Raw genomic sequence first — 13,388 nt, forward strand, 5'->3', positions numbered from 1 at the left:
GGGTCGGCCCGCTCGTGATAAGACATTCTATCATTAAGATGAATGTGGGTTTGAGTAGGAGGTCGCGGATGTATTTAGTTACAATGTTTGGGTCTATTTTTTCATAATTAGTTGGACCAGCATTGAGAAGGAGAGTGAGGTGTAGAGGTCAAGGGGTTCACTGGTATAGGCAGTTCAAACTGGGACCAGTTTCACCCTGCGCTGACCCTTCCGAAACCTATGTTAGCGAACAACAAGACTAGAGGACTCATTCGGACTTTCTTGAGTTACAAATAAGTATTTTCTTTGGTGCTTTTCAAGTGAGGCACTTAATGGAGAATTAATGGGATATATTACTGTTTTGATTCCCAGTTTCAGTATCAAACTCTCCCAGGGCAGGTACAGCTTGGAGTTAGATACAGAGTAAAACTCCCTCTACACCGTCCCCATCAAACACTCCCAGGACAGGTACAGCACGGGGTTAGATACAGAGTAAAGCTCCCTCTACACCGTCCCCATCAAACACTCCCAGGACAGGTACAGCACGGGGTTAGATACAGAGTAAAGCTCCCTCTACACTGTCCCCATCAAACACTCCCAGGACAGGTACAGCACAGGGTTAGATACAGAGTAAAGCTCCCTCTACACTCTCCCCATCAAACACTCCCAGGACAGGTACAGCACGGGGTTAGATACAGAGTAAAGCTCCCTCTCTACTGTCCCATCAAACACTCCCAGGACAGGTACAGCACGGGGTTAGATACAGAGTAAAGCTCCCTCTACACTGTCCCCATCAAACACTCCCAGGACAGGTACAGCACGGGGTTAGATACAGAGTAAAGCTCCCTCTACACTGTCCCCATCAAACATTCCCAGGGCAGGTACAGCACAGGGTTAGAACCAGAGTAAAGCTCCCTCTACACTGTCCCCATCAAACACTCCCAGGACAGGTACAGCACGGGGTTAGAACCAGAGTAAAGCTCCCTCTACACTGTCCCCATCAAACATTCCCAGGGCAGGTACAGCACAGGGCTAGATACAGAGTAAAGCTCCCTCTACACTGTCCCCATCAAACAGTCCCAGGACAGGTGCAGCATGGGGTTAGATACAGAGTAAAGCTCCCTCTACATTGTCCCCATCAAACACTCCCAGGGCAGGTACAGCACAGGGCTAGATACAGAGTAAAGCTCCCTCTACATTGTCCCCATCAAACACTCCCCGGGCAGGTACAGCACAGGGCTAGATACAGAGTAAATCTCCCTCTACACTGTCCCCATCAAACACTCCCAGGGCAGGTACAGCACGGGGTTAGATACAGAGTAAAGCTCCCTCTACATTGTCCCCATCAAACACTCCCAGGGTAGGTACAGCACAGGGGTTAGATACAGAGTAAAGCTCCCTCTACACTGTCCCCACCAGACACTCCGCATTGAAACCACATCTGGGCATCGCTCCCAAAAGTGGAATGAGGCAAGGCTGTTCCCCATCACTCTTCCTAATGATTGTTTTTGTGAACCGCCTGCTGGGTAGTGTTGTCAGAAATAGAGGATCTGTCCAAGCACTCTGCAAGTGACCCTGAAGGTGTAGGTTTGAAGGCATAAATGGCATCAGTTACTGGTAGTGTTTAACCCTTAGCACTTGATCTCCAAAACCTTACTTTCTGCCAATGACAACAAATCACTAATGCGTGTTGAGCTAGTGACATATGAAATCTAAATAAACCTTCCACACGTCCAGCTTTCAACTATCTTCTCTCAGCTTGGACAATGATATTTCTCACTACAAGGGCAGTTCAAAAACAATACTTCGAGAGAACACATTAAATACACAGGGGCTGATTCAGCTTTCAGAATCATAGAATCATAGACTGATACAGCCCAGAAGGAGGCCATTCAGCCCATCGCGCCTGTGCTTTCTCTTGAGTAAAACAATCCAAATCATTCCACACCCCTGCTCATCCCCCTTTGATTTTTTTTTCCCTCTTTAAGTATTTGTCCGATTCTCTTTTGAAAGTTACTGTTGTATCTGCTTCCACATCTCTTGCCACAACAACTCACTTTGGAAAAAAAAACGTTTCCCCATTTAGCTGAAGTTTTTTGTCTTGAACTCATCAGGACAAATGCAAGAATGCCAAATTTCAAACCGCCACAACAATTTATACTCCAGCAGAAAAGGGTGCTGATTGAATATAAGAGCATAAGAAATAGGAGCAGGAGTAGACCATTCGGCCCCTTGAGGCTGCTCCACCATTCAACAAGGTCATGGCTGATCTTCTTGTGTTTCGATTTCCACATCCCCATCTAACTCCGATAACCTTTGATTCCCTTGCCTAACAGGAATCTAGCTACCTCTGCCTTAAAAATATTCAATGACCCACCTCCACCACCTTCTAAGGCAGAGAGTTCCAAAGTCGCACAACCCTCTGAGAGAAAAAAATTCTCCTCATCTCTGTCCTAAAAGGGCGACCCCCAATTTTAAAACAGTGCCCCCAGTTCTGGACTCATCCACAAGAGGAAACATCCTTTCAACATCCACCTTGTCAAGGCCGTTCAGGATCTTGTATACTTCAATCAAATCACCCTTCACTCCTCTAAACTCCAGTGGAAACAAGCCCAGTCTGTCCAGCCTTTCCTCATAAGACAACCCACTCATTCCAGGTACCGATCTAGTAAACCTCCTCTGAACCACCTCCAACACATTTACATCTTCCTTAAATAAGGAGACCAAAACTGCACACAATATTCCAGGTGCAGTCTCACCAATGCCCTGTATAACTGAAGCATAACATCCTCACTTTTATGTTCAATCCCTCTTGTAATTAAGATGGCATTTCATTAGCCTTCTTAATTACTTGCTGTACCCGCATACTAAGTTTTTATGACTCATGTACTAGAACACCTAGATCCCTCTGCACCTCAGAATTATGCAGCTATTCTCTGGCAAGTTGACTCTGATTGGCCAAGATGTTGGAGAAACTAACGGGAATTTCTAGGCCCACCAAGCTCCTGGGTAATTCAAACAAGGCGCAAGTCTTGAACATATCCCTTTTGTTTGCAGAGAATGGGTCCCTGTGTATGAACGTATGTCGTTTCTAGCAAGAGTAAATGAGCAACGTTATGAGCTCGACTGATTACCTTAAATTGGTTGTTAGTATAGCTATTAGCACATTTAGTATTGCTCAACAAGTGCTGCAAATTCATGGAATTACATCTAACATCACACCTATAATTCCCCATTGCTTTCTCCATGGTAATGCCTCGGCCAATCAGAGCTGACTTGCTAACCAATCATCACCTTTCCTCCTGCAGTATAAATTGTTGTGAGCATTTGAAATTTGGCATTCTTGCATTTATCCTGATGAGTACAAGTCAAAAAGCTTAGGCAACATGTCTCTCTTTTCAGTGATATTTGAGTTTTGCACTACCAAGTGACTGTCTGTCAAAACCATTCACGATTTTGAACATTTCTAACAAGTCTCCCCCTAATCTTCTGTAGAGTCATCGAATGGCGGCAGCACAGGAGGAGGCAATTTGGCCCATCATGTCTGTGCCAGTTCTCTGTTGAGGACAGAAAAGGCAGCATTAATATTTCTTAAGTAGAAAACAGCCAGGGTCTCCATGGCGTTGGTCATTGTGATATCGAATCTTCCTCAAACCAATGCTGAAACACTTTCTGGTGTAGTGGCAATGTCATTGGGCTAGTAATCCCAAGGCCCAGCTTCGTTCTCTGGGGAGATGAGTTCAAATCCCACCATGGCAGTTGGCAGAAATTAAATTCAATTAATGAAATGTGGAATTGAAAGCTAGTCTCAGTAATGGTGATCATATTGTCATAAAAACCCAGCTGGTTCACTAATTCCTTCAGGGGTGGAAATCTGCTGTCCATACCTGGTCTGGTCTACATGTGACTCCAGACCCACAGCAATGTGGTTGACTCTTAACTGCCCTCTGAAATGGCCTCGCAAGCCACTCAGTTCCAGGGCAATTAAGGATGGGCAATAAATGCTGGCCTTGTCAGCAACCCCCACATTCCATAAAAGAAATTCAGGAATTCTCCCTTGCAAGATTGGCTGATGTTCTAACAGACATGATCCAGGCCGGAAACATTTGACTGTCTCTTCTTTGGACTTGTATTTGCATTTGCTTCATTGGAGCGGCTCTGAATCTTTTAGCTTTGTTGGGAAGAGAACCCAAGCTATGTTCAAGTAGTTACTGCCGATCGACATCTGTCGGAGTGTATTATCCTCACTTTCTGCATTTCTTTCTCCCTCAGATATTATTCTGGGGCTAGCGAAGAACCGGTCCGTTGAGCCTCTTAAGGTAAGATTCTGGGGGCCTGTTGCATTGGGCTAGTAGTAATGTATTGAATTCTGAGTCGGAAGGTTGTGGGTTCAAGCCCCACTCCAAACATTCGAGTGCAAAATCCAGGATGCGACTCCGGGGGGGAGGGCTGCACTCTCGGAGATTCCGTCTTGGGGGATGAAACGTTAAACCGAGGTCCCTTATGCCTTCTCAAGTCTCCGGAGCGGGACTCAAACCCATAATTTTTTCTATATTAAGGAAGCATATATCTGCATTGGAGGCATCAGTAGACCGAAGGTTCACTAGATTGGTTCCTGGGATGAGAGGGTCGTCAACTGTTGAGAGGCTGAGTAATTGGGGCCTATATTTTGTGGAGTTTAGAAGAATGAGAGGTGACCTCATTGAAACGCACCAGATTCTGAGGGGGCTTGGCAGGGTGGATACCGAGAGGTTGCTTCCACTGGTCGAGGAATCAACATCACCACGATCTCAGGATAAGGGGCCGACCATTAGGACTGAGATGAGGAGAAATTACTTCACTCAGAGATCTTTGGAATTCTCTACCCCAGAGGGCTGTGGATGCTCCATTGTTGAATATATTTGAGGCTGGGACAGATAGATTTTTGGTCTTTCAGGGAATCAAGGGATATGGGGAGCGGGCAGGAAAGTGGAGTTGAGGCAGGATCGTATTGAAGGGCTCAAGGGGCCAAATGGTCTACTCCTGCTCCTATTTCTTATGTTCTTGTTAAATAATCACTATGTGCAGGTAGTGCAGTATACTTTGAGCCACAAGTAGTGGGGGGAAGGCCTAACGTTTGAGTGAATGAGGTCCAAGCCCTATAAAAAGCTGAACCCCGCATTGGAAAGAAGAGGTCGACCATCTTCCACCTCCATGTAGCAATGGTTACCTCAGGAATGTGGGATAGAGCGTGGGCAAGGCCACAAATGGTCTGTTCTTGTAGAAAACCGTAGAACCACAGCCTGCGATTCCCAAAGGATTGGGGAGAAATCCTAGAGCCCCGTGTCAATTTGGATAATTCAGTAACCCACGGAATTTGGCAGATTGTGTGGCACTGGAGTTTCTTTTATTCTTTCACGGGATGTGGGTGTTGCTGGCAAGGCCAACACTTGTTGCCCATCCCTAATTGCCCTTGAGAAAGTGGTGGTGAGCAGTCTTCTTGAACTGCTGCAGCCCATGTGGTGTAGGTACACCCATAGTGCTGTTAGGGAGGGAGTTCCAGGATTTTGACCCAGTGACAGTGAAGGAACGCTGATATATTTCCAAGCTAGGATGGTGAGTGGCTTGGAGGGGAAATTCCGGGTGTTCCCATGTGTCTGCTTCCTTGTCCCTCTAGGTAGAGGTTGCGGGTTTGGAAGGTGCTGTTGAAGGAGCCTTGGTGAGTTGCTGCAGTGCATCTTGTAGATGGTACACACTGCTGCTACTGTGCGTCAGTGTTGGAGGGATTGAATGTTTGTGGATGTGGTGCCAATCAAGCAGGCTGCTTTGTCCTGGATGGTGTCGAGCTTCTTGAGTATTGTTGGAGCTGCACTCATCCAGGCAAGTGGAGAGAGTTCCATCACACCCCTGACTTGTGCCTTGTCGATGATGGTGGAGATAGATTCAATCGAGGCATTCAAAAGGGAGTTAGACTGTTATCTGGAAAGGAAGAACGCGCAGGGTTACGGGGAGAAGGATGGGGATTAACACCAAGGGAACTGCTCATTCGGAGAGCTGGTGCAGACGTGATGGGCTGAATGGCCTCCTTCTATTCTGTAACAGTTCTGTGACTCTGTGATCCTGGGACATCCCTTGGTCATGAAAGGTATGCTGGACATGGGCGTCTTACTTTCGTTCTTTCCCTGTCCCTTTGATATTCCTCTCTCTCACCGTCTTGTTCCCCCTTTCAATTTTCCCTCTCCCTCAACTCTCTCTCTCTCTCTCACTTGTCCATGTCAATCTCTCTCCCCCAGTCAATCAATCTCTTTCAGGCCCATCCCTTCCTCTCTCTCTCTCTCTCATTCTACCATGGGATGCAGTATTCCGAGACATGGGTGACCGGAAGAATGGCCTCCTTCAGTACTGCAAATCTTCATTGCTTCTATGTTCCTAATGTTTCTACATTTCTATAGCGCCCTTTCACAACCACTGGATATCCCAAAGCGCTTTGCGGGGAACTAGGCATTTTTGAGGTGTGGTCACAGTTGTAATGCGGGAAACGTGGCAGTGTTTTGGGGGAGCAGTGGTAATATTGCTGGACTAGCAATCCATAGGCCCCGGCTAATGCTCTGGCGAAATGGGTTCGAATCCTGAATTGAATTTAAATTCAATGAATAAATTCAGTCAATTAAAAAGAAAAATCTGGAAAGGAAAGCCAGCCCCAGTAATGGTGACCGTAAAGTTATCATCGAGTGCTGTCAAAACCCATCTGGCTTACTAATGCCCCTCTAGGGAAGGAAATCTGCTGTCCTTACCCGGTCTGGTCTACATGTGACTCTGGACTCACAGCAATGTGGTTGACTCTTAGCTGTTCTCAAGGAATGGGACTTGCCAATGATGCCCACATGAGTGAATTAAAAGTGCACGGCAAGATCCCACAAACGACAATAACAGGCAAATAACCTGCTTTTAGCGATATTAATTGTGGGATAAGTATTGGCTGGGAGGAGTGCTCCCCAGTCTCTGCTGATGGGACACCATGCGCACAATGTCTAGAATCCCAGAGTTAGCGGGTCATGCGACTTCCCCGCTTAAGACTGGCCGCCGCTGGCATTCTGTTTGGCAGCACCAGCTGGATGGCAATGTTGGCTTAGCAGGAAGTGGAATGGTTGACTTTGTGTTTGTCCGGTGCCCTCATCCTTCTTTCTCCTCCCCCAGGTTGTGAGATATGAGGCTGGCTACCTCGTCTCCCTCATTATTGGTGTGCTCTTCTTCATCCTCATGCCCCTGGTGGGGCTTTTCTTCTGCTGCTGTCGGTGCTGCAACAAGTGCGGGGGGCAGGTGAAGGAACGCACAGAGAAGACAGACTGCCAGCGCAACACCCTTGCTCTATTTCTGCTGGTGACAACTCTCATTATATTGTGAGTCTGTCCGAGAAGGACTCAAGACAATTTGAGGGGGGGGCCCCTGGACAGATTGGTAAAAGGACAGATTGATGAGTGCTGTATGAGAGGGTAATTCAGTTTGTGCAATAGTTGGTGCATGGTTGGTGATAGCATAGGCAAGTTCGTGAGTGGACTGTTTTTTAAAAAAATTTGAGCATTGCTGAACAGAGAGACTTGCTTTTGAAGCTTTTTGATTTGCACTTGTCAGGACAGATTTGCAAGCATACCACATCTCAAAGAGAACAACAATTTATACTGCATGAGAAGAGAGTGCTGATCGGTTGGCACTTGGACTCATAACCGACTTGCCAACCAATCAGCACCCTCCTCTCATGCAGTATAAATTGTTGTTCCCTTTGAGATTTGGTATTCTTGCATCTGTCCTGATTAGCACAAGATGAAAAGCTTTGACAGTGTGTCTCCTTTTTCAGCAATAATCAAGTTCTGTACAACCAAGCAATTATTTTTTATTTATTCTTTCGTGGGATGTGAGTGTCACTGGCTAACCCAGCATTTGTTGCCCACCCCTAATTGCCCTTGAGAAGGTGGTGGTGAGTTGCCTTCTTGAACCGCTGCAGTCCATGTGGTGTAGGTACACTCACAGTGCTATTAGGGAGGGAGCCCCAGGGTTGTGACCCAGCGACAGTGAAGGGACAGCGATATAGCCTGAAGTCAGGATGGTGAGTGGATGGAGGGGAACTTCCAGGTGGTGCTGCCCTTGTCCTTCTAGGTGATAGAGGTCATGGGTTTGGAAGGTGCTGTCGAAGGAGCCTTGGTGAATTGCTGCAGTGCATCTTGTAGAAGGTACACACTGCTGCTACTGTGCATCGGTGGTGGAGGGATTGAATGTTTAAGGTGGTGGATGGGATGTCGATCAAGCGGGCTGCTTTGTCCTGGATGGTGTCGAGCTTCTTGAATGTTGTGGGAGCTGCACTCATCCAGGCATGTGGAGGGTATTCCATCACACTCCTGACTTGGGCCTTGTAGATGGTGGACAGGCTTTGGGAAGTCAGGAGGTGAGTTACTCACCGCAGAATTCTCAGCCTCTGACCTGCTCTTGTAGCCACAGCATTTATATGGCTGGTCCAGTTCAGTTTCTGGTCAATGGTGACCCCCAGGATGTTGATAGTGGGGGATTCAGTGATGGTAATGCCATTGAATGTCAAGGGGAGATGGTTAGATTCTCTCTTGTCGAAGAGATTGATGGGCAGCTCGGATTGATGAATTGGCAGGTTGGCAGAGGGTGGGCAGACATGGCAGTTGATGAGTGGCATGATGGGGAGGTGCTTAAACAGGTAGGCAGGTGGGTTGACCAGTTTGACAGTTGATGGGTAAGATGGCACACGTACAGTGAGGTGAGTAGAGGGGTAGGTGGGCTAGTGGGCTGGCGGGTTGGAAAATGGCTGGGTCGCTGTCTAGTACCTAGCGGTTAAATCATGTGGCTGGGTCGATGATTCGGCAGGTAGATGGGTACAGGCACCACGTGGGCGACGGAGGGCGGGATGAGTGTGATCAGTGTGTGGGCAGGATTGTGTCTTGTTCTTATCTCACTAATGCTTTCCGCCAATCAATATTCAGGGCAGGGGTCGCCTGCGCCTTCACAGCCAATCAGAAGGTGACGGATGCAATGAACTCAAGCGAGAGTGGTATTAATACCTTGATTGCAAATGTGAACTCGTACATCGGTAATTTTGTGAAGGTGAGAGTCTATGCTGCCCGGATAATTCCACACAAGTCGCAACCCAAGAATTGCCCATTCCATTCCTGTTTACACTGCAGAGGGCCAGTAGTCCTTCCTTCTCATTCCACAGCCTCGCAAACCCTCTGTTTGAGAAAGTTTCCTGGCCTAAAGCTCACACATTTGAGGTGGTACCAAGCAGCTTTCTTCAAACCTTTAAAAACTTTAAAAAATAGGATCAGGATTAGACCCTCGAGTCTGCTCTGCCATTCAATACGATCATGGCTGATCTTAGGCTTCAGCCCCACTTTCTAGTCCACTCCCCATATCCCTCGATACCCTGAGAGACCAAAAATCTGTCTGTCCCAGCTTTAAATGTATTCAACGATGAAGCATCCACAACCCTCTGAGGTAGAGAATTCCAAAGATTCACAACACTCTGAGTGAAGAAATTTCTCCGCACCTCAGTCCTAAATGATCAGCCCTTTATCCTCAGACTGTGCCCCCGAGTTCTAGATTCCCCGATCAGTGGAAATGACCTCTCAGTGTCTACCCTGTCAAGCCCCTTCAGAATCTTACACGTCTCAACAGAATCACCTCTCATTCTTCTAATTTACTGAGAATATAGGCCCAGTTTACTCAGCATCTCATCATAGGACCACCCTGTCATCCCAGGGACCAATCTAGTGAACTTCGCTGCCCCCCCAGTCACTGGGAACAATCTGTTTCTCACTCCTGGGTCTTATTTCTTCATCATTTTGCACATCTCCAGCCAATCAATTCTCAGTTTGGAAGACCATTTTTAAAGTCTTTTTTATTTTGAATTTTATTGATTTTTACTTTGAATTTAAACAGAGCTGGGCAGTTAACTGTCAGTCATCATTTAACTGGTGCTTTCTTCATGGCAATACCTCTACCAATCAGAGTCCACCTGCCAACCGATTAGCACTCTCTTCTCAGGAAGTATAAATTGTTGTTCCCTTTACATTTGGTATTCTTGCAAACTGTCCTGATGAGTGCAAGACCAGAAGCTTTGACAACGTGCCTTTTTTCAGTAGTACTCTTTTTTTATTTCTTCAAACCAGTGAATCAATGCCATAGCCTGCTCCCTGTCTCAACATAGTGTGTTGGAGCCCAAACTGTGTCCAATATTGTAACTGTGCTCTTACTAAGCTTTATATAAATTCACTGTTCCATTTGAACTTTAATATCACTTCAGTGCAGCCCCTTGACAACTACTCTTCCTTCATTTCAGGCTACCACTAAGATTGCTGAGCAATTTTCAGTCCCAAAGGAGAGGACGCTTGCCGAACTTGACAGTGAGTGTGAGATCATTTCAATACTCCTAAGTGTGCTAAATGCGTGAACTGTGTCGCTAACGGCACATGCCGCATAATCTAGGATCCAGGATCTGGGTAGCCCGGAGGAACTTTGGAATGTTGTCATAGAGTGAGCTGTGCTTTGAAGACAGATATCCCCCGCTTTCCAAGATTGAAAAGCGATTGTGCCAGTGTTGAGTCCAGGGAACTCTTTCCGAGATTACCTCAAGTGCGGCCTCTTGAGTTTTGGAGCAGTGATTGGCCCTCAGGGCATCTAGGATTTTCCTGTCAGCTCTCCCAGCAATTCCTCGAAGTTCTTCCCTTTTTTTTCCTTTCCCCCCCTGTTGGAAGGTGTCCCTTTGTTGCCTGGTTGAGGTCAGCTGACCTCAGCTGACCCAGAATTCTTGAACCTTGACCTTTCCAACTTGCACCAATGGCACACCCCTTGGTATATTTGCCCATTCAGCATGACAGTATGTAGATAGTGTAGCAACAATGTGTACTTATAAAGCATTGTCAACATGCCAAAGATACTAGTCTTGGAGATGTGGCAGACAGTGAGGATGATACCAATTGACTGCAAGACATAGATGGGCAAGCAGAATGGGTGGACAAGTGGCCAAAAGAATTTAATGCAGAGAAGTGTGAGGTAGTGCATTTGGGTAGAAGGGATAGGGAGAGGCAATATAGACTTAATGACCCAGTTCTAAAGAGAGTGGAGGAACAGAGAGAGCTGTGGGTTCATGTGCACTGGTGTTTGAATGTGGTAGGACACATTGAGAGAGTGGTGAGTAAAACATGGGATCTTGGGCTCCATAAAGAGAGGTATTGAGGACAAAATCAGAGACGTTATACTGAACCTTTATAAAGCTCTGGTTAGGCCACAACTAGAGGATTGTGTCCAGTTCTGGTCGCCACACTTTAGGAAGGATGTGAGGGTCCTTGAGAGGGTGCGGAGGAGATTTACCAGAATGGTTCCAGGGATGAGGGGTTTTAGCTACAAGGTTGAGTTGGAGAAGCTGGGGTTGTTCTCCTTGGAGCAAAGGAGATTGAGGGGAGATTTGATAGAGGTGGACAAGATTCTGACAGGTGTGGATAAGGTAGACAAAGAAAAACTGGTCCCATTGGCTGATGGTGCAAGGACTAGGGGGACACAGATTTAAGGGTGAGAGATACTAGGGGGGGTGGCGGGGTGCGATTTTTGAGGAGGAACTTTTTTACACAGCGAGTGGGAATGAGCTGGAACTCGCTGCCCACGAGGGGGGTGGAAGCGGAGACGATGAATGATTTCAAAAGGGAATTGGATGGACACTCGAGGGAAATAAACTCACAGGGATACAGGGACAGAGCTGGGGAATGGGACTGACTGGATTGATCTATACAGGGAGCCAGCATGGACTCGATGGGCTGAATGGTGTCCCTGTGTGCCAGAATGACTCAATTACAGAGGAAAATGTCCCAAGGCACCTCCATGGGGATATGAGGAAATCTGTGCCAGAAAGTAACAGTAAAAAAATTGGAGAGACTGTGTTACAGGTGTGCAAGTTTGCATCCACTGATGTATTTTGAGCATCCCCATTATCAAATTATTCTGCATTTAATTAATGGTATTGTTTAATCTGGTAAGTATGTTGCACTTTTTGACAGTATTGGTGCATCTTTTGTATGCACTGATATCTGTGTATATTCAGCCTTTACTGTTTTGTGTATAATAGTTTACTGTAAATAGTGACATATAAGTCAACTTGGCGTATAAGGCGACCCCATTTTCTTTGGCCCCAGAAATCATGTTTTTGCATATATTTAGCATATAAGTCAACAACACCCCACCCCCCAACACTTTTCAGCCACAACATGCTATATCCGCATTAGTAGTCAGCCTCAGTTTTCCTCCGCGCCCACTCTTTGTGGCGGATGCCAATGACATTTCAAAATGGGGGCCACCCAGGCCAGCGGTTCATTTTTATACTCAGTATATGTCGACCCCCGTTTTTGAGGCTGCAAAGGTCAACTTATACGCTGACATCTACAGAATATATTGCCCAGAAGAACACAAGAATTAGGAGCGTGAGTAGGCCATTCAGCCCCTCGAGCCTGCTCCATCAGTCAATAAGATCATGGCTGATCTGACTGTGGTCTTGACTTCATTTTCCTGCCTGCCCACCATAACCCCTGACTCCCCTGTCGATCAAGTCTATCAACTCATCCTTAAATATATTCAATATGTATTGCTCCCTGGGGAAGAGAATTCCACAGACTAACGACCCTCTGAGAGAAAGGATTTCTCTTCATCTCCGTCATAAATAGGAGATCCCTAATTTTTAAATGGTGTCTCCTTGTCCTTGAATCCCCCATGAGGGGAAACATCCTCTCAGCTCCACCCTGTCAAGCCCCCTCAGGATCTTATGTTTCGATAGGATCACCTCTCATTTTTCTAAATTCCAAAGAATACAGGCCCAAACTATCCAACCTTTCCTCATAAGATAATCCCTTTGTCGCAGGAATCAGTTGAGTAAACCTTCTCTGAACCGCTTCCAATGCAATTGTATCCTTCCTTAAGCAAGGAGACCAAAACTGTGCCCCAGATGCAGTCTAACTAAGGCCCTGGAGAGTTGTAGCAAGAATTCCCTACTATTCTCCATCCCCCTTGCACTAAAGGCCAACACTCCATTTGCCTTCCTAAACACTTGCTGCATCTGCATACTAACTTGTATGTGATTCATGTGCCAGGACACCCAGATCCCTCTGCACTGTAGAGTTCTGCTGTCTCTCTCCATTAAAATAATATACGGCTTTCAGTAGCTGATAGTTTGGTGTTTGTGTACCAGTCAATGCTGGTGTTTTGGTATAGACACGGTGGGCAGAATTTCACCCTTGTTGGGCGGGCTTGGAGGGGCGGGCGGGGGCAGTCGGGAAGCTGACCACCGCCTGCAAGCGAGGCCAGGAGGTGATTGGTGGGCCAATTAAGGCCCGCCCAGCGTGAAACGCGAGCGGCAGCGCTCAGTGTTG

The 13,388-nt window shown here is 46.7% G+C and overlaps 1 protein-coding gene across 4 annotated transcripts in view; it reads left to right on the plus strand.

The window, feature by feature from the left end:
• LOC144694946 (prominin-2-like) overlaps nt 1-13,388 on the plus strand; it is a 148,965-nt gene that overhangs the window by 2,088 nt on the left and 133,489 nt on the right. For all 4 annotated transcript variants that reach the window (XM_078565746.1, XM_078565745.1, XM_078565744.1 and 1 more), the window contains exons 3-6: nt 4,252-4,298; nt 7,156-7,358; nt 8,961-9,081; nt 10,316-10,379. In XM_078565746.1, coding sequence (XP_078421872.1) covers nt 4,252-4,298; nt 7,156-7,358; nt 8,961-9,081; nt 10,316-10,379 — 435 coding nt within the window. The remainder of the gene's footprint in view (nt 1-4,251; nt 4,299-7,155; nt 7,359-8,960; nt 9,082-10,315; nt 10,380-13,388) is intronic.

The sequence above is a fragment of the Cetorhinus maximus genome, chromosome 20 (genome assembly GCF_964194155.1).
Source record: "Cetorhinus maximus chromosome 20, sCetMax3.hap1.1, whole genome shotgun sequence".
Lineage (NCBI taxonomy): Eukaryota > Metazoa > Chordata > Chondrichthyes > Lamniformes > Cetorhinidae > Cetorhinus > Cetorhinus maximus.